General features: G+C 30.9%; 1 protein-coding gene across 3 annotated transcripts in view; it reads right to left on the bottom strand.

The window, feature by feature from the left end:
• Positions 1-17,823, bottom strand: part of LOC118197210 (motile sperm domain-containing protein 2-like) — a 145,307-nt gene extending 127,484 nt beyond the window's left edge. The window contains exon 1 of one of the 3 annotated variants that reach the window (XM_085815523.1): positions 17,626-17,819. In XM_085815523.1, coding sequence (XP_085671649.1) covers positions 17,626-17,728 — 103 coding nt within the window. In that variant the 5' untranslated portion in view covers positions 17,729-17,819. Of the gene's footprint in view, positions 1-17,625 lie in introns of all 3 variants that reach the window. The other 2 variants (XM_085815525.1, XM_085815526.1) reach the window with 2 other exon arrangements.
• Between the last annotated feature and the right edge of the window lie 7,336 nt (positions 17,824-25,159).

The raw sequence follows: 25,159 nt of genomic DNA on the forward strand, positions 1-25,159 counted from the left end.
GAAGAAGAAATTTACACGACCTTGAAGGATAATCAAAAGATTACCTGAAGGATACTCAAAAGCTGGAAATGAAAATAAAGCTTGCAAGCTGATTAAAATCACAATATATGGACTAAAACAAGCCGCTAGCGGTAGGAATCTGAAAAATGGAAAAATACTTCTAAACATGTCATTTAAACAGAGTAAAGTAGCCCCACGCTTATTTTTTAAAAGCATCAATGGAAAATTCACATATATAATGTTATATGTAGAAGATATATTTATAGGAAGTGAGAGAGAAGATTATGTACTGGAAACAATACAACTAAATGCTAAACTGGAAATCAAAGACCTAGGAGAAGTCACCTACTATTTCGGCATAAACATCGAAAAATCTAAAGATGGAACCTTTGCCATAAACCAAAAGAATAAAATCGAAGAAATAGTTCAAAAATTTGGACTTCAAGATGAAAAACCAACATATGTTTACATACAACAACAAGCAATAGAAACAAACTACTTGCAAACTAGAAACTGAAGATAATCTTCTAGAGCAGGGGGTTCTCAACCGGTGGTACGCAAAGAAGCACAGTATTTTTAACTGTTAAATTCAAAAATTAAAACCCAAACATCCTGATTGAATTTTTTCCCTAACAATCGTAAATTTCTGAGCTTTGTTCAAGAGTGGTAATGGTAGTAGTACTTTGTAGTGGTGGTACTAAAGGTTTTCAATTTTTGTTTATATGGTACGCGTTAGTGAAAAGGTTGAGAGTCGCTGTTCTAGAGGATAATATAGATTATAGACAAGCAGTAGGGGCATTATTATAGATTGCAACAATCAGCAGACCCGATATAGCATGCCTCGTCAATCTACCGATTAGAAGGAACAAAAAACCAAAAACCTCGGAAAATAAATTGAAATGCTGTAAAGAAAGTCATTCGACACCTGAATAAAACTAAAGACTTAAAGTTGGTCTTTAACAAAATTCAAGAACCTGTACTAATTGCATATTCAGATGCAAAAACGGGATCCTAAGCCTAGGCTACTGCAGAAGCTCCAACATGATTGCAGATCTGCTCAACAAACCGCTAGGCAAGCTTGTGCTCGTGAACTTCGAGAATCGCTGCAAATGGCGATGCTGCCCATCAAGTAGGCAATTTGACAATGTTGGTATGCAAATTGGTGATGGACTGTCGCCAATAGCGCGATTAATAGTGTAATCTGGACACTCTGCAAAGGAGTTAATTGTGTGATTCGCCTTTTCCTTACTTCCCCCCCACACACTCCTTCAGGAAAGGACAGTGATATGACACTCTTTTTGATATATATTAGGTAAACTGATGAATCTTAATCTACTATTATGTACAAATAAAAATGTTTGTTATCTTGCAATTTCCGTTTACAACCTCTTTTTGGATTAATCCTCCTAATTAGCTGTAATCACACTAATGCTGCGCTGAATACAAGATAAGAGAAATTATTCTACTCTCTACATTGGTAATTTGTTGTGAATATGTTTACGACATACATAACAGGACAGTTTTAAAATAAAATAATAGATTATCTGCTTTATCTTCAACTGATATGGCCCGGGCGCCAGGAACCAGAATGGCAATAACCTAATAATGTTTAAGGAACATCGCGCACATCTCAGTACCTTCGCCATTTTCGATGAAAAATATAGACATTTCGTTACAATAACCTATAAAATAGACAAGCTTTTATTTATGTACTAAATTACTTATAAGTATTACATGTATTCTAACGCTTAACCAAATTCGCTGAAACCTTTCATTAAAATTACGATAGTTATTTGATTTCAATAAATCCTGCGCTTTATGTTTAACTAGATGAAGCTTCTAACATTTTTAAATATTAGACATACCTAATATTAGTGAACATAAAATAAATGCTTTTTTATAAATGCATACACACATATGCATAACTGTTAATCTCTATTTTTATAGTCGCAGGGTCTTCAAAACAAAATAAATTCTGCGAGGTCATACTTCCCAAAAAGTAATTAAAGTATAAAAAAGTATTTAATGCATAATAAATATTTTATACATTCGCATGATTTATTTCGCATGATGTTTTTCAATCTTTGTCACAATTTTTCAAGATCCGCTAGCGTATTTATTCCCATACAGGAGGGAAGAAACCTAAAAGCGTTAATACAATCTTCATAAACGTCAGTCTGTTATGAATATACATGGAAATTTACTATAAGACAATTAAGGTTAAACAGTGTTCCCTAAATGTTCATGAAAGCATAACATTTCCTTCTAGCCACAGAAATTTTGGATACGCTTAACAGGAAGAGTTCTGAAATAATTTTCTCACGATTTCCCGCTCTCATTACATTGTATTTGGGGGTTATGTGTGTACTTTTAATCTAATCACTTGCTCGTCAAGCAAAAGTTAATGCTCTGCATGCAATTCAAACCCGTTAAAATATTTTAGTGGTCATGGCAATGTTAGTTTAGTTCGATTCATCTTTTATCTCTCACAATTAAGATAGAAGATAAAGCTTCAAATGAAAGTACTAATTTTAGACATGAATAACGCAGAATAAGCCTTTTTCGCAATGAAAATTAGATTACTGTGGAACATTTTCTTTAGCAAGCAAGTCCATCTGCGCACTGATGTTTGTGTACATGCGCAGGTGCTTTTAGTTCCTACGCATATAATCGGCTGCAGGATATCTCAGTATGCACAACATTTAAAATTATTCGAATACTATTATGTGCAACAATAATAAAGTTAGTTAACGCTGCTGATCATCATGTAATTTTATAAAAACTATGTTAAATAAGATACATAAATTTGATGTATGATCTCATCAAGGAGGTTTAAGTCTGACTGGTAGATTTGTGAAACCTAAATGCCACTTCAAAAAATGCGTACTTTGTCATTTGTTACCCATTAAAAATTTGTGGTACATTCTTGAATGTATACTACAAATAGAATAAAATTTCAAAAATATATTTAAAAGAATGGTCTTAATTTCATGACTGCCATCAGAATCTGATGATTCTCAAGATAATAGTCAAATGTCATTTAAGGGAAACTTTCCCTTATTAGGCAAGCCATCTGGATGAATACAAAGTAAGAAATCTGGCATTCTATAGAATGCCGAAAACTGGCCGACAATGTATGAAATGATTAAACATTTCAGACATTGCCTACGCATTTTATAGAATATAAAATAAACTGGCAAAGTATCAAATACATCTGCGTTCTTTTCGAATAACAAACTACTTACCAGAAGTTAATAAATGATGTAAAAAAAGCCACATTGACTGCTAAGATGGAACCACGGAAAAAAATATCGATGTGAAATATTACTTAATAAGTGGTAAATAAGTTGAAGAAAAGAAATATGTAATAAACATCTGAACCCAAATGCAATCTTTACATAAAACTATGCGTATGAGAAAAATATTTACACCAGTTATCTATGTAAATAGAAGTCAGCACTTTTTATTGCAGTCTATATGAAAAAGATGTTCTATAATAATAACTAATGCAGAATTTTATTAAAAGTGAACTTTACTAATTTACATTCGTATACATTTAATATGTTAAATTTCACATTTAATAACTGGCTCACTCTTAAATGTACTTCTCTACACAAGAAACACTCATCAAACAGAGTGAATTTATCTTATTCACAACGAATATATTCAATTGATTTACATATAATTTTTAATGTTAGCAATGGATATGATCAGATCATATGTATTCTGAATCTTGCATTTTAAAAATCAAAAGAGAATGCAAGCACTGAAATAAGAAAACACTAGATTCATTGTAACCCTTTCAGTCATTCTCTCATTAAAAAAATATACACTTGAACTCTCTTAATCCACATAATATGCCGTGAACTTCAATCCAAATATTAATGCGTGATAAAAATCGCGAAAGTGAAATGTCAGCGATTAATTAAAATCAGGAAACGAAAGCACTACAAGATTTCTAATATTACGCCATACATTTATAACTGCGAAACAAATTCAAATTAAAACGTAAACATATGCTCACATGCACGAAGATTTAGCGTCACAGGAGCAGTAGCAGCTCATTGGTCCATTTTCGAAACCCCTCCCTCAGTGCCTACGCTGATGTGCACTTGTGAAATATGTCCACGGGAATACTGGTTCCTGAATCGCTATGATATGATGTTTGTGGAAAACAGAAGTACACTCATTCCTATTTAAAGAGGGCGTTGGTTATTTCTCGTACTTCATGAAATTCATTTCGTTGTTGAGCACGGAGGCCGTGACAGAATGTTGAAGGAACTTTAAACCAGATACAAAAACATACAGAATAATATTGAACTATACACTCTCTTTTGTGAGCCCTGCCAGAAAACACGAAAAGGTATTAAATAATGAAAGGTATCAAATAATGAAAGACTGCTATTAAAAATCTTTTATTCTAGCAACATTAAAAAACTAATGATTTTTCTGAATTTAATTCCCATTGTCAGGTAGATCTTATTCATTTCCAGTCAGATAAAGAATAAAAAATTATTATGGTGTACAAAGATTATGTCTCTCTCTTTTTTTATTATTTTTTTTAATGTTGCTTGAATAAAAGATTTTTAATAGCAGTCTTTCATTATTTTTTCAGAACGTCTTTTAAATAATAGCTTATCATAATATTTTTTTCATACTTTGCCTAAAATGCATTTGTCATTCTATAAATAATTCTCACATTTCATACTTTGCTTAAAAACAACATGCATTCTATAAAATGCGGCCATTTTATACATTACATAACAAATACACTAAATAAATTTTAAAATATCGAAATATTAAAAATGTAGTCCAGTAATCCAAAATAACTAAAAATAGGAAAATTAAAACAAAGCAGCACAAAAAGCTAAAAACTGCAAAGACTGTTTTGCATACCAATTTCCAAAATTTTTATTCACTGCCTGCCAATGTTTGGTTGAGTTGGTTGTTTGACTGGTTTGTTAGCTGTTAACTATTTAAGAGAAAAGTATACGAGAAATACATGCCTAAAAAATTGATACCTTATCCCTGATCTTCCTAATAGGCATAGTAATTGAGTTCCGTATAGCTGTAACCATAATTCGACCTTCATATACCTTCCAATAATTGCAAGAAGCAGACAGCACTAGAAATATCTCGGCGGAAAAAACATCTACTCTCAGCTATTCTTCTGAGAAATATATGCTTAAAAGAGATGCCTTTGGTCTTCCCCCCCCCCCAAAAAAAAATGCACCGTGCCTACAAGTTACAAATTCTGTATAAAGATAGATGATTTTAGTGCAGTTGTATGTAAAACTGTTGTATTTCTTTTGTACAATGTAACATGAAAAATCTAAAGGAGTGAAGCTTGCCGGAAAAGTAAGAATACAGGAGCAAGTCTATTTAACATAAAATAGAGTAAATAGCTATTTCGGTTATTTGGCGCAATATCACCAAGCTTGCAATGATTTAGGTGACTAATTTTTATCACCAACCCAAAAGTCGCAAGATTTGGAGAGCATTTGGCGACATTTTGGGCTGATCCCTGATCTTCCTAATAGGCATAGTAATTGAGTTTTATATAGCTCTATCGTAATTCGGCCCTCAAATGCCTTCTAATAATTTCAAGAAGCAGAAAGCACTAGAAATATCTCGGTAGAGAGAACATCTGCTCTCAGCTATTCTTCCGAGCTGTTAGCTCTGAACGATTTTGGGTTATTGTAAGCTTTGCCTTTTAGATGTGCTTTGCATCGGGTTTAAAGTTCTTAGTGGTTTGAAGTGTCACTACTGATTATGCTCTGTAACACTGTGAAGGACATTTCCCAGTATTTTTATGAAATGTTCCATAAGTTTGAAGTGTTTCTTTTGATAAAATAAATTTTATCCTTTTATTACTCTACTCTCTATATAAAATTGCCGCTACACAAAGTCAAAATAAAAAGTAAAAAAACCTATTTTTATTTGACCTATTTTCACTTTAAAAAAAAATCACAGAATTAGACAAACTAGGCATTGGGCACTCCCTCGACTTTATCCATGTACACGTTGACCTATTTTCACTTAAAAAAAATCAGAGAATTGTACAAACTTGGCTTTGTGCACTCACTTGACTTTGTCCATGTACACATCGATGTATTTTCACTTAAAAATTCGAAGGAGCACACAATTCTAACTAAAAGTTTATTTACAGAACATTCAACAGCCCAGGTTACCATAAATGAAACAATTTGGCGATAAATGAAACAACTTGGCGATAAATGAACAACAACTTCGTGATAATACAAGGAATACCCTTCAGTCTACTCTAACCATTTTTTATTTGAAGAAATTTTTTTCATGTACAGTTATTTGTATTTTCTGTTTTTGAAAAAATTCAGACATTTAATTATAATTTGCTATTTTGTCTTTATAAAATAAAGTAGAGCTCTTTGTTAATATTTCCATAACTCACTAATGGATCAAAATCACCAATCAAAATTTTATATAGGTTAACATATTACAATTTTATATTGGCAAAAACATCAGATTATGTTGCATAATATAATACAAATATTTTTTATCGCTAATCTTTGGAATATGGTAACAGGTAGTTTGGTGGCGATAAAGGTTACTTAGCTAGGACTTTAGCAATAATCTGAGAAGTACACAGTTCGAATCATAAATTATTTTGTCTCAGAGAAATGAGAGATCATGAGTCATGTAGTGTGACATTTTCCAGAAAATTCCGATCGTGATTTTGGCTAATAAGCACTTAGAAACAATTTCGCTGCTAAAGTGCAGAATTGCCCACTTATTTGTTTGGCACTTTTTACAAGAGTAAGAAAAATTGGATTTTTGTCAATTTTCTTTAACTTTTTAAGTGAAAATAGGTCGACGTGTACATGGTGTATGTGCAATTCTTAAAAACACGGCAAGCAGTGGGTGATTCATTTAATATTTCATCATTAATTTATTAGCACACTAAACATTGCATAGGCCTATAGAAACCAACCTTAAACCACGCAAAAGAGATTTTGTGTTTGACATGTTAAATATTGTGAAAATATAAAATCAGAGTAAACAATTGTAAAACAATAAATGACTGTTAATTATGCAATTACTAAACTGTGTCATTTCAAAACAAGGCCGCATCATAAGATGTTATGTAATGCTGCAATGCAGACATCTTTTATCCAAGATTTCTCGTGCAACCAAAATTATTTTATCTTTCCCATGCTTCTGAATGCATCATACATTGTTCTGCTTCCTTCAAACCAACACCTCATGACCCACATCACTATATCGTCCATCATTATGATTTATCATTCAGAGTGAGTGAGATTATGGCGCAAAACCAAAGATGATTATAGCGCGCCAAACACGAGATGGGATGATTACAAATGATGAAATTAAAATACAATAATTAAAGACAAGTATACAAATGTACCAAATCCAGAGCATGAAGTCATATAAAACCAAGTTAAAAGCACACATTAAAATTCAAGACACAGTCTTCAAAAAAAAATTAGTACATTAGATAATAAAAGGCAGTCTCTTTTAAATAATAAAATAAATTAATATTGACATCTCTTCCGATTAAACGGTCGAGAGGTAAGTCACAGCTATTAAAATATTTCTGACGAAGACTATTAAAATATGGACACTCAATTAAAATATGATGGACAGATAGACAAACATTACAATTTGAACAAACAGGCTCATTCTCAGCTTTTAAAAGGTAGTTATGTGTCACTCTAGTGTGGCCAATTCTGAGGTGAGTCAAAAGAACTTCCTCCTTACGATTTTTGGTTAATTCCCAATGCTCAATTCTAGGCTTTACATGTCTTAATTTATTTTGAAGCTGAACATCCCAAAGTTGCTGCCATTTTTTTCGGATCTTCTGTTTCACAACACAACAGATGTCTGCAAAAGGGATGAGACGACTGGACGATTTATCACTCAGAACTTAATGAAAATATTTCCTGTGTGAAGCAGTAATACAAGTGCTGGTTACTGGTGAATTGAATATGCAAAAGCACACAAAAGCTAACTGCCTAAACGTCACCTGCGTGTCTATTATAAACGACACTAAGTATTTAAATTATTTTCATGCACGTTTACTTCTACTGAAACATATTCCAAAATGCTACAAACCTATAATTCACAAAATAACTATCATTTAATTAATAAAAATTAACTTAAAATCTTAATTACTTTAAACTAATTCATTGCTAATAAAAATTTTGCAATAATAGCATATTAATTTATTTATTCCTTATATTTAGAACAATGCATAAAAATAATATCCTCAAATTATTAAAAATACTAACTTACCTAACCTTCTACAGAATCTTGAGTGCATAGCGGATCACAAAATGTCCATTTTCACCGGTTTTCTTGCACCGCCATTCAAACTTATCTGTAATATCCTTCCTTTCACACAATCTCATTTCATTCCAACACAACACACAATGAAGCTAAATACAAAATTCTAAACGCAATAAAAATTTCAAATTCACTTTACATAGGGCCATGGAATCCAAAAATTAAGCAACACTTTTTAACAAAACACACAATGAAGCTAAATACAAAATAATTTTTCCAAATTTCCCCCCTTTTCTGATTAAAGAACTGTGATTCATCCATAAATGTCACATGACATATCTCATGATCTCTCACACAAAATAATGCGTAATTGGAACTGGGAACTTCTCACATTATTGCCAAAGTCCTAGATAGTAACCTTTATCGCCTACCAAAATGTCGCCAAACTGCCTGTTACCATATTCCAAAGATTAGCCAGAAATTCAACCATTTAGAAAATGCCATTGCAACCACGAACTTTTTACGTCATTTTCTCTATGCCAAATACAGTTTTTGTGCAAAACTGGTATATAACACGGTGTTTATTAATATTATGATAACTTTTATTGCCCTTCTTGGATAGAAGTAGTTCATTTTGTTGGGTTTATTTTGTGATGTATTTATATGATTTAATATTTAATCCACTTTGGGAGCAGTAAGTCAAGAATGTACAATATGTGAGTAATTTAAATCTGAATTTCTGAAACAAGTAGAACAGTTTTATAGCTTACTCAATTTGCTCTTTTGATACCTAATTACTTTTCGATTTTCTCATACACTTTATTAATAAAAATTACTTTATTGTGAAATTTTTTCATTCCTTGTATATTTGAAAATGCTTTGTAATAATTAAGTCCTTATTATTGCATGTAATGTAAACAAAAACTTGAAAGATTTTAGAATTATATTTTTTGCATATTTTTCCCTTCTTGTAAAATTTCAGCAAACCAATTAACTCCCAAGAGAAAAAATAGTTTAGAAATTAACATTAAATTTGCTTAGTTTCTTGATGCACATGTACATTAATTTTGAATACAGAAGAAAACATGTGATGCATAATGGCAGTTTTTTCGGTTTTCAAAGAGTATGTCTTACTTGTGCAATATAAATGTAAACCAGTTTTCCTTAGATGAAACCTTAGATCCCAGATTTCCTTAGATCCCAGTAGGCAGTTAGCCCTTGTGTGCTTTTGCATATTCAATTAACCAGTAACCAGCACTTATATTACTGCTTCACACAGGAAATATTTTCATTAAGTTCTGAGTAATAAATCATAATGATGGACAATACAGAAAAAATGGGTCATAAGATAATCGACACGCAGGTGACGTTTATAATAGATAATTTAGAGGGAAAAGTTTTTGGATATTTTATTTATTTTATACATGCAGATGTTCATCCTTGGAAAGGGTATACAGTCAAAAGTCTTTAATCCGGACTTGTCGGGACTTCGGTGATTCCGGATTATCGATTTTTCCGGATTATAGATCATCAGTTTAAATCTGGTAAGATGGCATGCAGAAATTATAAAATTAAAAATATGAAACCGTAATTTATAAAATAATGAGCAATTATGATCTAAAGGGTATCAAAATTTACAAAAAAAAAAAAGCTTAATATTTATTTGTTTACTTTATTAAACATTTCTTTCAATGCGCGCATGCGTAAAGCATACATTATGCATAGCCGAAATTAGAAAATTGCAACCAGAAAACTATTTGATTTGTATTTGTGATATTTATAATGACGAGGAATTTGATTTAAATCATATCAAAGACGGAGTACATCGAGATGAAATACTACATTTAATAAGGAATTATAAGCCGAATAAAATAAAAACATCTGCTCTGAAGATAACGATAGTGCTGACAGATAAACTTCCAGTTCATTGCGTGCCACGATGTTCCCCCTCCCCCCCGCGCAGAGCAGCGCGAAATTGATAAACAGATTTCGGAACGGTTAGATAAACAAAGGATATGCCTTTATCCATTTTTTGGAGCAATTCCACTTTTTGTTTGATGGACATCGAAACATACTTTCGTTTTGTAGATCCTTTGGGAGCTCCAGCATCGGAAATTCTATTTGACATAATCGAAAGTTCAAGCTTACTTTTATAAAATTGCTCTTACAGTCTGCAAAAAATAATAAGCCAGATCCAATTCGAAGATTAAGGAACAACGCAATCATCAACATTAACTGAAATAGATAATTAGATAATTTTAGCTTATACCGTCCGTTATACATTAAACGCGCAGCGAAAACGTATTCTGCGCTTGTGCACACGCAAATGCGCAGTCGTAAAGGTCTTACGCACACGCTTAAATGCCTATGCGCATGTGTCAACGCGGCGCTTGCGCAGAAAGTTTTTAGCTTTGAGGTCTGGGTTATAGATCATTCCGGATTATGCGTGTCTGAATTAACGACTTTTGACTGTATACTTTTTCGTGATCAGGTAATTTCATACATGTCCTTTTTACCAACTTTAAAGATTCACACAATTTTCCTGCAAATTTTTCTAATTTATGAGAAAAAAGCAGTGTACATGGATAAAGTCAAGAGTGTGCGCAATGCCATTTTTGTGCAATTCTGGGATTTTTTTTAAGTAAAAATAGGTCGATGTGCACATGGTTACCGTGTATGTGTCATTCTGAAAAATGCGGCAAGGAGTTTGTGATTCTGCACTTTCTCCCAATTTTGCAGTTAATATTCGTCATGATTAAGCACTTTTGTTCCATAAAATTTCTAGCATAAGCGTAATTCGGCTAGCAGATTGTTGGAAAAAATATTGAGTAAGTAAAAAGAAAAGAAACCTGTCTTTACTTCGTGAAGACAAAATGGCGGCGGAAAAAAAAAAGTACAAAGTTGCTGTAGCAGGGTTGGTTGCTAAATTTTCACCAAAAATCGACAAGTTACCATATTCCAAAGATTAACCGAATTTCTTCAGTTCCAAGGTGGGTTAACATCTCGCCATATGCACAGACAAAATACTAACAAAAATCTATGCCTTCACCAGAATTTGAACCATCAGCTGTCAGCATCACTAATTACTATACTGTACAAGCAGCAATTAATATCATACAATCAGTTCATGAGATAAATTCACATAAATTACTCTAACTAGTTTACTTGGTTAATATTAATAATAATCAATTTCATTGGCCATAACAATAATACCAGTTGCACACATAGTCATGATCTTTTCAGATGAAATACCTAAATTAAAAGAAAAAAAAAAAAAATCCAAAATGCTGGTTGGCCAATTATTTAGGAAAAAATACAACATTTCAGTTATTTTACACAACATTCAAGGACAGAGATGTTTTCATGGAGAAATTTCTAAAGGAAATTGGCTCATGTAACATAGTTAGAAAACACTGAAATCTCGTATATGAAGTTTGAAACCTGGTAAATATGTGTAGCCAGACAATTTTCCAGGATTTTTACACTTGAAAATAATCAGTTTTAGACTCCCTTACAAATTGTTTTACATTCTTCAAATGTTCTTCCCACATTCTTTGAAACTCTACCTTGTTTTACAATGCTGTAAAGACGCACAGAAAAGATTATAACAAAGATAATCCTCACAAAATCTTTGTCAGATATCCACATATGACTGGAACATCACGCAGATCAAATAGCATCATTTTAATCTGTAATGTATGCTCTTTTGTCTTTATATGCTTTTGCCGGTAAAAGCATAGTTTAAGGTACCCCTTGGCAAAACTTGGCAATTTTTGGCGGTACATGGATACCGATTTTGTGCAATTCTTTGACTCGTTATTTTGGCTTGCGAAGCAGCAATTTTTGAGCCAAAAATCACCGCTACACAAAGCCAAAATAACAAGACAAACAATTGCACAAACTCAGTATCTATGTACACATCGATTTATTTTCACTTAAAAAAAAACCTCCGAATTGCACAAAAATGGCATTGCGCACTCTTTTAACTTTGTCCATGTACACGTCAACCTATTTTCATTTAAAAAAAAAATCCCAGAATTGCAAAAACTTGCATTGCACACTCCCTTTATTTCATCCATGTACACTTCGATACATTTTCACTTAAAAAGTCAAAGGAGCACCAAATTCTACAATATAGGCAAACAAAAAATACATCATCTCAATAAAATGCATTTTAAACCAAACAATAAAATAACATGAAAAGGAAAAACATGTTATACATTTAAGCACTACCAAAAGCAAATATTCACTTACCATGATTTTCGAGTTCGCTTCGTACTCCCAGAGCCACGTAAAAATCAAAATATCAGTCATACTCAAATGACTTTTTTCAAACCAGGTACTCTTTTTGATCAAACACTTCACATAGTGACCATCTGAACCTTTCTTCCTACAAACCCATTCAAATCCATCTAAACGGTTTTTAAGTTCAACTAGACGCATATCCTTCCTACATACAGGACACTTATAATGGCTACTAAGTAAACCTTCATTTACACACCAGTCAATTAAAGCTCTTTTCCCCTTTCGCTCAAAACCGTACAGAAACTTTTAAATTAATCTTACTACATTCGGCCATTCTACCATCTAAAGAATCAAACCAATACACCCACAAAAACGCTTACAAAACATCCCACGATTCAAAATTTCCCAGAATCATGCACCCAATTACGTCACAATAGGGTTTCCATAACATTCAACTACTCAGGCTACCATAAATGAAACAACTTCGCCATAATACAAGGGATACCTTAACGTCTACTCTACCCGCTTTTGCCTTTTAGCATATCTCTCAGTTTAGCAACAGACGTTCTTCATATCTAATGCTAAAATTATTTTCTTGTGATCAAAATGTAAAACTTAACTTCTGATCATGGGCAGCAATACCTGTTTCTTTCATTGCATTTAAACACTTGTAACTCACACAGATTCCAGCAGAGTATTTATTCGGGCAATATATGTCTCTCAAGAACTATCATTACTAGTTCAACAATGCCATTCTTCAGCATCTTTGCCAGAAGCTTTGTCAATGAGCTCTGTCAAAAATTGCACAGTTTACACCTGAGCAAAGCTCAAATCCATATCTACAATTCTAGAGATATGAACTTTCAGACAGTTTTTTATACAGTGTTAGTATTAAGAAACCAAGAAGCAATTCCATTTTACTTTCTGTCAGCCTATGCTGACAATCTCCTGATATACACTCTCTCTACCAAAGGTCTTCCACCCCTGAGCTTGAAACAAACTTTAAAAAATTGGAGTTATTATTACAGAATGACATTAATTAAAATTAGCTGTTAAATCTGAATGAAGCTCTGGTTCTTAGATACATGTAACACAAATATCATTCAATAAATGTTTTACAATCAAAACACAATGGAATATTTCCTTTAATAAAATATGATCAAACTGTCTTATGCCTATACTACATTTTTACAATAAAATACTACATAAAATTAGTATAAAATGTATCTATTTTATAATTCATGCGAGATACCATACATATATAGAATAAATAGCTTAAATAATGAAAAATATGTCGTTACTTTCATAAATTTATGAAGATAATGACTTACATTAGACATCCCCCCCCAATTTTATTATTTACAATTATTTAATCTTTTGTTCTCATTAAACTTTATCATAATGTTTTTTTTTCACTTAGTTCATTAATTATTTCGAGTTTTAAATAAAAGTTTATTTTATAAAAACTTTAAAATATTTTTATTTTTAATATTAATGGACTGTAGCTGATAAATCATGTAAATGTATAAGCATTTTATTTTTTCTTCTGCTTAATAAATCATTAATATAAAAAACTATCAATTTATTAAGAAATGAATTATTCCCACCAGTAATTTTAATATTTATTGTATAACAATGTATACCTACGCATGCAAAATACTTATATTTTTTTATATAAAATCTGAAGATAAAAAAAATCCCGTCACTAATGTATCAAAATACTTAGAAGTATATTGCTATTATGGCTTGTTTTATGTAACATTGCTATTATATAAAACAAGCTCAAATCTAAAAAATATCCATATGCTTTTATTTAAATTTAACCATTATTTAAAAGAAGATGTACAAAAACTTCTATTTCACAGCCTCATTTATTAACATACAGGTCATTTTATATAGTGCCATTAAACTTTTTTTCTCTTTATTTACAGCAAGTAAATGGAACCAATGAAAGGGCATAATTCAAATTTATACTATGCTCTCTTTTCTAACATAATACTGCAAATGACATAAAAGCTAGCTTATATGATAAAAACTCATGGCACAGCTTTAGTATTAGTCCTTTTTGGCAAGAAATTTGTTTGGCGACATTTTGGAGCGATAAATGAAAAATTATGATAACCTTGGTAACCCTAAATACTGAGCTTCAAATATGCCGCCATTTCTGTCCACGTAACTTTAACGAATTTGATAGGTATCAGAGCTTTGATGGCAGGAGGGATAAATTGTGTGTTTTTCTTAAAGTTACTTTTGTGTTAGGAAAGCACAACATTTAAAATATTTTTTAAAAAGCCAAATTTTTGATAGTTAAAACTGGTGCTTTTAATATTACATCACATGAGTCTTGACATTTTTTCATATGTCAACTCTGCATATTATTATAAACGCCACCCTTCTCCCCAAGGGAAAAAAAGAACACATTTTCAGTAGCATGAGGTAAACTCTTGGTGTTTCCTTTGCTAAGGAGATCAAAATTACCATGGTCTAAAAATACTTATATACCTCATATTAGAACTATAGGGATGTGTAATTGCATAAATTCATAGGTTCAAATCAGGTTTCATTATTGCTTTTATAACATTTTCATAATTTGTCTGACTATAAAAAATATAATGTTGCTTAGATTATGGAATATAATGCTTATAATTTAGAGTTCTCAAATTTTGTAAATCTTACAACCTAACAGCTGTATATGAATAACCTTCACTGAGTATTATTACTTTCATTAATAGTATGTTGACATAACAGTCGACTTTTTACTTTAAATTTTATGCAAATTTTCTACATTACTTAAACATTTTATCTAACAGAAATCTGAATTTTTTGTAATAAAAACTCTATAATAAAAGTAAGAGTACAATTTATATATAAAAATTTGACTACATGGCAAGCACTTAGATACTGATTTCAATGTCTTTAAATGTTATTATCATAAAGTTTAGATATATTCTTATTAAGTTAAGATATACTTTTATTCTATTATAAAGTTTAGATGTACAGAACAGAAGGCACACTTTGTACTTACGACTCGGTCAACCACTTGTGGCAAGATAACTTATGATAACAATTAAGTTCAAATGTAAAATTTAAATTCAAATAAATTTGTAGCCCAAAGGCTGCACAAATCAATTTAATGCAAAGTTGGTTAAAAACTTAACTGGCATGGAATTCAACTATCAGCAATTATAATGCAAGGCTGAAGACTACAAATCTTTTCTTATCTAGCAACCTATTAATGTGGCCTCAAAAGGCAAAACACGGTTTGTTTTACAAAATAAAAACTTCATTTGGATTCTGGTGAGAAAACGGATGGAGGAAATTGACAGTAAAAATCCCAAGAATAAAATAACTCTGGTTACAAAATAAAGGAACGTTACAATATACTTTGTTCCCTAATTAATTATTCAGTACATGAAATAGTGTAATGCATTTTTGTTTGCATCACATACAAATTATTTAGTTTATTTAAATGCTTTCCAAAACTGACAGGATTTTGCAAACATATTAACCATATTTTTTGACCTATAGATGCAACACTTCTCTTCAGAAGTAAGATTTAGAATTAAGAAATAAGAAAATAAGAGAGAATTATGAATAGAAAATAAATACATATGCTGGCTAGCAGAAGAAGGATGCCTTCATAAAGTACTTTTTAAAAGAAACTGGCTCAGATTCACATTACACCTACGGAAAACTACTAAAACTCCCATATAGCCAGCCTGAACTACCACTGTTCAGTGGCTATCACTCCACCACTAGTGGATTCCAATGACTGTTCGAATTTTTCACAGAAATCATCATTTACGATGATTGTTGTATTTATTACCATTGGTACAAAATTTACTCATTATGATAATTTTAGCTTTTAAATTTTAATCATAAATTACTTGTAATAAATTGAGGGATTAAAAAATACACATTTCTTAATATTTTTACCATTTACAATATTTAATCATAAAAAATATTTCTAACACTGGTACAAAACTTGCCCATTATAATTGAATTTGATTTCCTTCACTTTGAAATATTTTTTTATTTTCTTTTAATAACAGAATCTAAGAAACTAATGTAACATATACTAGTTTGAAATGCATTTATTAACCTTTTGTAAATTTAAAATATTAGCTAAGTACTAATATAATAAAACATAAATATGAACTAACTACTTAAAATATTAATGTTTAACACATTATATTTTGTAATTAAAAATATTAACATTTTGTAAATTTCATTACTCATAACATAATAATTGTCATAAATTCATTTACAGTAGTGTTTCAAGAATTTATCATAGCAGTACTAGAAATATTGAAAATTAGAGAAAGACTGTTTATTCTGATTAAGAGCTTATTTTTTAGGATTGTTGTTTAGTCTAGATCGGGTTTTGTTGACAATCCGCCATTTTTTCCCGATCTTCAAAACCGGGTCTACCTTGGCGACCGACGTTTGTCGCCAAATAAAAAAATTGCCAAAAGGATCAATACTAAAGCTGTTCCAAACCCATGAATATCAGTCCCTTTTAATTACATAAAAAATAAATTCTTTATTAATATCATTATTCCCTTCTGACATACAAAAAACTGTTCAGCATAATTCACTGGTGCTAATGCCTGTCACAAAGCAATCCAGCAACCATAAGTCAGCCAAAGGTCTCTCAATACAAGCAAAACGTTATATTCTAACTACAGCATTTGTGCCTGCTATTTAATTTATTACAAATCAGTAGTATCTCGTCTGCTGTAGCATACAATAATTAGAAATGTTGATATCACCACGACTCTAGCACAAGCATATTTCAATTTATAAACATTGTATTCATACCTTCTACTTATGATAAATTTCGTAGGTTGCAAGTTTTTCTTGTTTGAGAACAATTTAAACGTCGATTCTATGTTTATGATATAAAAAAAAAAAATTCGTTAAAACATAATGCATCAAGTTTGGCATTCAAAAAATGAATGTAACGAATTATTTTTCTAAGTAAAAAGAAATTTATATATCTTTACTAAGTATTTGGATATGGTCCTGAAACAGGACCTAATGTGATTAACGAAATTATTTTTAAAAGAAAAAAGATTTTTTTTTTTTGACACATACCATAGTTTCCATTTATTCTTAGCTTTTCCAAAAATCTATTTCTCAACTGCAAATGTAATTCTTCAGTATTTTGAACTTCCGCGTCATCTACAGGTACTACCATCTCATCCACGAAACTACGGGTTCCTATCAACACTATTCATTCACTGCGTATTGAACTCTTTACGAAGTTCAGCATGGAGTATATTAAAGAACCTTGTGGAGGACCTTCTGGAGAGATATTGCGACCTCTATCGTGAAAAGCATAAACTAATTTCAGTACAAGCAAAAATATCAAATCTCTTTAGATTGTAGTGGCCCAGTTATTGCATGAGAAATAATTATTTTTTATCTGATATATTTGTTCATTTGTTAATATTTTGTTAATTATTCATATTTATATTTTTTATGCTGAGTGGCAATAAGTAGTTAATAGTATTTATCAAGGAGGTTAGAATATAAGGAGGGAGGGTTCGCAATTTCCTCCACTATCGGGGAATGAAACTCCACCGAACAAGCGGCGTCCATGTTTGTAACTTCAAAACATTGCATTACGGCAGTGAAAGATACGTGTTTTTAAGCTGTTCCGTGCATATATTTTCGACTAAAAATATGTAAAATTTATAATGAAATACTTCGCTATTGTTAGTTTTTTGTTTCAAAGTTATAAAGATGATATCCGTAATTTACTACGTACAGAAAATCATTAAGAAATAGTTCGAAATCTAAATGCATGGGCATAACATTAAAGCCTTTAAAAATAGAATTTGTTTAGGTTTTATTAGCAACCTGTTGGGTGTACTTTCCAGTTTTTCCTTTAAGAAGTGATATTTCTGATTTATTCACAATATTGTAATTTATTAAAGAATAATTTAAAATATATTTAATCTGAAATTAAAATCAGATAATTATCTAAAAAAATAGTCACAGGTTGCATTTTTTTAAAATGAAAGTTTGAGACTCTTTTCACAACTAACAACCTTATAACAACAAGAAAACAAATATTAATAAAATAAAACAGATTTATGTGAATTCAGTGATTTCAGTTTATGCGCGTTTCATATTTATGAATCTCAAAGAAATTGCCTTGAATTAAGCTAAATTAGAGAAATATACCTATATTTTTGGATACATCTTTCCACATGTTAAGTTGTGTAAATATTTTACTTACTTTTATCGCTATACTGCACACAAATTTGTAAATTTATGCAAAAACATTTTAACAACAGAAAAGTAAGTTTATCTTGATCAAATGCACAAATTATATTCTTAACAGTTCAAAATCTTTAAATTGAATAATAATTAATACATAAAGAAAAGCATTACTTTATTTAACACCTTTAAAATTCATAAAAATAGTAACAATTGGTGTCTTATTTTTCATGAAAATTATCAAACGAATTACCTAAAACGTTCAAATTATAAAGTTTAAATCCTAGCATACATCATTGTATGTTAAGGAACAAAGATACCAGCTATAAACAGAAACATTAAAATGTATTTAACATATTTTAAGTCCCTTTTTTTACATCTGGAAAGAAAACAACATGGCATTGTGATATTTTTTACCATAGTTATCAAATTACATAAAAAAAAATCAATACTTACGCGTGAAAAGTAATCCCAGGAATCTTTTTCAAAAATCTGTTTGTGCATCCGTATACAACACAAGCTGACATGCTTCAAAAAGAAAAGAAAAAAATATTGCAATTACAGACTTCCTTGCACAAGTCACAGCGATAACAGGAACATGGCCGCCAAGCTTCACTGTTTGAGTTGAACCTTCCCTCCTTCTATTCTAACCTCCTTGATATTTATTAATCTGTCTGATATCTGAGACCCGACGAAAGAGGTTTACCCGGATATGTACCGGCTTCAGGGCAAGTAATCTCGACAAACAAGTGCTGTTGACGAATGAAGGGTTATTGTAATTGGCTATTGGTGCTACTTTGGTAGCGTATTTCAGCGTATTTTTACTTCCTCCACAGGAAACGCAGCCCGCGACTAAATTTGGCAATTTATCGGGTCTTGGCGAAATTGTGACACCAAGCGCATGCGCAAAAGGAAATAACGGTGTCGGTTTATGTTTCAAATTTGTGATGGCCGCGAGTATCTCAAACGAAGTGTAAAATGAACTTTATAAAATTTTATTTGATGGATATTCCTACGAAGTAGTGTCTTCCATGTGTGTCAACATGCAATACTAAATAAGAAATACTAAATAATTGATTTCAGAAATAAAGAATGCTTAGCTGCTTTGCATGTCAGAATTTAAAAAAATAATAAGTATACAAGATGTTGTGTGTGAGTATGTAAAAAATAATCTGTGCACTTCGATTAAAATTTCATACATCGGTGTGATCTTGCTGAAGCGTGGAATTTCTTGCGCCTAATTGATTCGGTGAAAGAAGTGTTCATCAACTACTTTCGTGCCAGTAAAATAACAATTAATAATCAATATTTTTATTCTGCTATACATCCACAGAATTCATTGTTAATAAATACAGTCAAAATGCTGACGATAAAGGCAGTCTCATAAACATGTATCTGAACATAGAATTGTTCTACCTAATGAGCAATACGTTTATTACTTTTCATGATATTCAGTACCTCATATTTCGTACAATGAATTTTACTTAAGATATCGGCTTTATTTTAATTGCCCTAGTTAAGAAGCTTTGAAGGCATTTTTTGCAACAGCTGGAAGCACATTGAATTGCAATTGCTTAGAATTATCCATTACATTTTGGAATAATGAATAAATTTATAATTTCTGTATGTATATTGAAATGACAGCTTCAGAATATAAAATTATTCAGACACGATAGAAGGAGAAATCACTTAACTAATTGATTATTTAATAATAAATTAATTGAATGAAGCAATTAATAACACATAGTAACTTTTAATTTAGTTAAATTCTAAATATAATCACAGACTCCTCTGATAGTAACATCAAAAACGTCTACGAAATCATTGATCAAGAGTGTACTTGATTATGTCTGTCATTAGTTTAAACCTTGGACACATTATATAAGCAATTAATAACACATAGTAACTTTTAATTTAGTTAAATTCTAAATATAATCACAGACTCCTCTGATAGTAACATCAAAAACGTCTACGAAATCATTGATCAAGAGTGTACTTGATTATGTCTGTCATTAGTTTACACCTTGGACACATTATAGGTGACGATATGAATTTGCTCAGCTCTATCTCATTTTGAAACAATGGCCAGGAGATAGATCCAAAGATCATCTACCCCTCTTCCGTTCCCATTAACTCTTGAGGACTTATTTTTCCATGCTATATACCAGGGCTTAATTTATAAAATTAGAAGTGCTGGAGCCCTATGGAAGACTGTGATGAAGGAAAGAAAAAATAAATAAATAATTAAAATAGCTAATAATTAGATAATAAATTTAAATGAATTAATTTGATTAAATTAACTAATTTAATTAATTAAATTAAGAAAAATGTAAAGATAAAGAGAAATTTAATAAATTATTAAATTAATTTTGAATAGTTAAATAGGAAAAAGTATCAGTCCTCGTCTTATGTGAGGCATTGTCCGGAATTACAATTCCACTTAGATGCTAGGAAGCAGCTCAGCTAATCTCCGTCTGAGTTTAAGCCCTGATTATACATTAAAATGCAAGGGATGACAAGTATCACTTTTTTTGCAGCACCCCAAGGAAAAAAGATAAAACGATTAAACTCCACTAAGGAGAAAAGTGAGAATTCTAGAAAGATTATGAGGGTATGGAAGGCAAATTAACTGAAAAGTTTAGCTTTGAAGATAAAGAGGGAAGAGTTCAAGACTACCTGATCGCGATGCCCTGTCGATATAATTCTAGCCGTCAAGCACAAATTTTCTCTGATTACTTTTCCTGAATACAACGTGAGAATAAATATATAACTTCTCGGTACAAGTAGCAGCCCCCCATTTGGTTACATTATTCAGAAAGTCTACAGCTCTGCAGAAGGAGATCACTAGCATGGAACGTCCACGACCAGGGTGTCACTTTTAGTTTAAGGGAATACAAAATTTACCCGCTCTCATAAATTCATTGCATATCCTGGAGAATAAGCCTTTGACATATAATTGGAGGCTTTTCTTTCCTCAAAAGTCTCAATCTCTGTGCAAGGCTTGAGTGCGACGGAAAGACAGGCTTACATTCAGAAGTTAGAATGATTTTTAAGACATGTTTACTATTAAAACAAAATTTCTGTGTTCAAATTGTAGTTCACTTGCATAAAAAAGTGCCTGAGGCCTTTTATTTAGGGCTCCGGCTGAAATTATAATTTATCTCGAAAACTGAGAAGTATTGACGCAATTTAAGCTCTGCTACACACAAGTGAGTGAAATTTAAATGCCACCAACTTGCACCCCTTTAATTCTCATTCTAAAATTTTCAAAATAAATACAGATTTATCATATGAATACAGTGCATGAAAACAAAAATATATGTGGTACTCATTTTTTTTTGGTTCATTCTTCAAAAATCTCTTATGTGACCTCAATAATTTGAAAGAAAAAAATGAAATTATATCTCAACAATGGCAAGTTCTGTATTTTTAGTAGAAAGCCCACTCAATCTCTAAATATTAAAAATAAATATTTAGGATTAATAAATATTTTTAATATTTGGAAATTTATTATTCCCAAATTATATGACTAATAACTAAATCCTTTATGCCACTTCTCTTTTACAAAGGTCTTAAATTTACTCTCAGAAAGAACTAAAGGTAGTAAAAGAAAGCATGGATTTTTTCCCCTCTAGAATGAAAAAGTGAAATTATTATTTAATATTTTTATTTAATATAATGACTGCAAAAATGTACGCCTTAATTTTAAGAAAGCATACTGATCTAACACAGTTTTTTCAAAATGCTTTGATTATGTATGAAAACAAATTTTTGTTTATTGAATATATTAATTTTAATATTTTATGCTAACCATAACACAATATAAACCTGAATTGCGGGTGCTGGAGCAAACAGGCATAGAAATCATCACACACTCAAGCAATGGTTAAGATACTATTAAATGATCCCCGTTCTTCTTTCTGCATAAAAAATTCCATATCTTACTATCATATCTTTAACAACTTAGGATACTAAACATAATCATTATTATTATTACAATTACTCAACCGCCTGTAATTATAATGCACTTGTTGGCCTTTTAAATGCTAGACTATATATTTATTACATCAGTTTATATTTCAGTAATTTTAATTTGTTTAAGTATAGTTTGAAAGATTTTTTTTTCCTATTCCGAGAACCCTTTTCCATTTAAATTAATGGTAAATAGTCCTTTGATATATACCAATTTGTTTATAAAAATGTTCAATGAAAGATTGCTTTCATTATGTATTAAAAAATCTGATTTTAATTAAAATTTGGAAATTGTTCTGTGATTATATCAACTTAACACTATTAATTAAAATAACTGCCATCATTTTTAAACTTTAAATTAGTGCATATTAATAGCACATACCTTAAAATAGTAACAATATGCCAAACTTATGGTGTATATAATTCTTGCTGTATAATAAGAGGGGAACAATTATTAAAAACAAGTCTTAAAATATTTTCATGCTTTTAAAATGAGATATATTTCTTGCAAGAGAGGTAGCACAAAAAATTGTCATTTTGCCAATGTGAATTAAATCGATAGAGCATCGTGCATAATTTTTTAATTTTCTGTGGCATATGCTCAGAATGAGAATGTCAAACAGGGCCCTATAAATAGGTTCTGCATGCTTTCATAGAGGACTGGGAAATAAAATACATCTTCTGTTTTGAAATGACATCGAAAGGAACAATTTCTAGATTTCATTACAAATGCTTTATATATTAAAGGCCAATGCACAAAGACTATGGTTAGTATTGGAAAATGCACAACCCATGCTGTACGCCATGTAAATTATATTGATTTAATGAGAATAAGAAAGTGTAATAAACAAATAAATAACACATGAATATTTGGCTCAGTTCACTCATAAAACGAAGATGACTTACCTGATCACATTGTTGCTATCTTCAAGTTATCACATATTTTAACACTGTTTTTTTCAGTGCTCATATAACAGAAAAAGTACCTACATTTCTAATAACAGTTTTTAAATGGAGCACTATCATTATGAGTTATAAAATATACTTTTGTCTTATTAGGGCAAGTTATTAAATTATAAATTATAGAATTTTTTAAAGTTTGAAAACTAACAGTCTCTTAATGAAGAAAAAGTTACAGAAATGATAATTACTTATGTCAAAGTAAGAAAAGATATATTTATAATTTATTTAAATCTTTTATTAAAGGGATAATATCAAGTATATGTTAAAATCTAAAATAAACCTAACACTTATAAATGTAATAATTACTTAACATGATCTTTCAAAATATTTTACTTAACTATGTTACTTCTGATTAACATTTCTTACATGATAAAATATTTCTCAGATTGGATTTTTCTTTAAAACTTAAATACATATTTTGAATATAATGCCACGAATGATATGTCCCCATATACAGTGGCTCCCAAAAGTGTTCGTACACTTGCGATTTTCATTGAAATAAGGCTCTATCAATTAATTAAAAAATTAATTAATTAAAAGCAAACTTTCTGAATGAGATTTCAATAATAAGATCTATAATCTATTCGTAACAAAATTACATGAAACATTTTTAAAATATAGCGAAACTTTATTTTTAAGTTGTGGTGTTGCGCGGCCCCAACCTACACGCAACAATAGTAGTGACTGCTATGAACTGGAAAGTACACAAAACTCTTAAGAAGGGTTTAACTCCCTTTTTATTCTACTTTAGAAGTTACAAATGCGTGCACTTGACGCTCACAAACTACGCCGACCCGGCGGTAAAATAAAAATAAGAAACTAAAAATGAATGATAACAAGTTACTACCTACGAGGCGCTCTAAACGTAACTAACCTAACCGCGTTCTAAGATACAGCTGATATTTCAGCAAACTTTCTGAATATTAAGTTGAAAAATTCAACTATCTGCCGAGGCAAGCACACAAGCCGAAACGCGCGGTTCTTCAATTTCTACCTAGCAACCTTCACGCTCGTGAAGCAATAAAAGCACACTTACGAACTCGTTTCCCTTCTATTTAACTCAAAATTACTTCCACTGAAAATCTGAATACTTTGCGCGTTCTACTAAAAATTTACATACTCTGGCATCGGCAATTCCAGAGGAAAGTAAGGCTTGACAGGAAAGATAGTTTAAACTTAAAATAAATGTTAGTTAAAATAAATATAAACCCTACATTTGCCGCTGCCAGAATTTGGTAAACTTGGAAGCAGGTCCTAGAAACGACCTGTTGAAAAGTTTCCATATTCTGAACTAAAATTCAAGAGCCTCGTTTACATAACAAACTGTTTTCTCACAAATTAGAATAAATTTCTGTAGAAAATCGTTTTACCCTCTCTTCTTACAGCAACCTTTCCTGGACTTCAGCAATCAATCTGTTCTCTTCCTTCCAGCATCTGGAAGGAATAAGTATCAGTATCTTTCTAAATA

This window comes from Stegodyphus dumicola, chromosome 4 (genome assembly GCF_044657685.1).
Source record: "Stegodyphus dumicola isolate Sdum_Otavi_A_Nest chromosome 4, ASM4465768v1".
Classification (NCBI taxonomy): Eukaryota; Metazoa; Arthropoda; class Arachnida; order Araneae; family Eresidae; genus Stegodyphus; species Stegodyphus dumicola.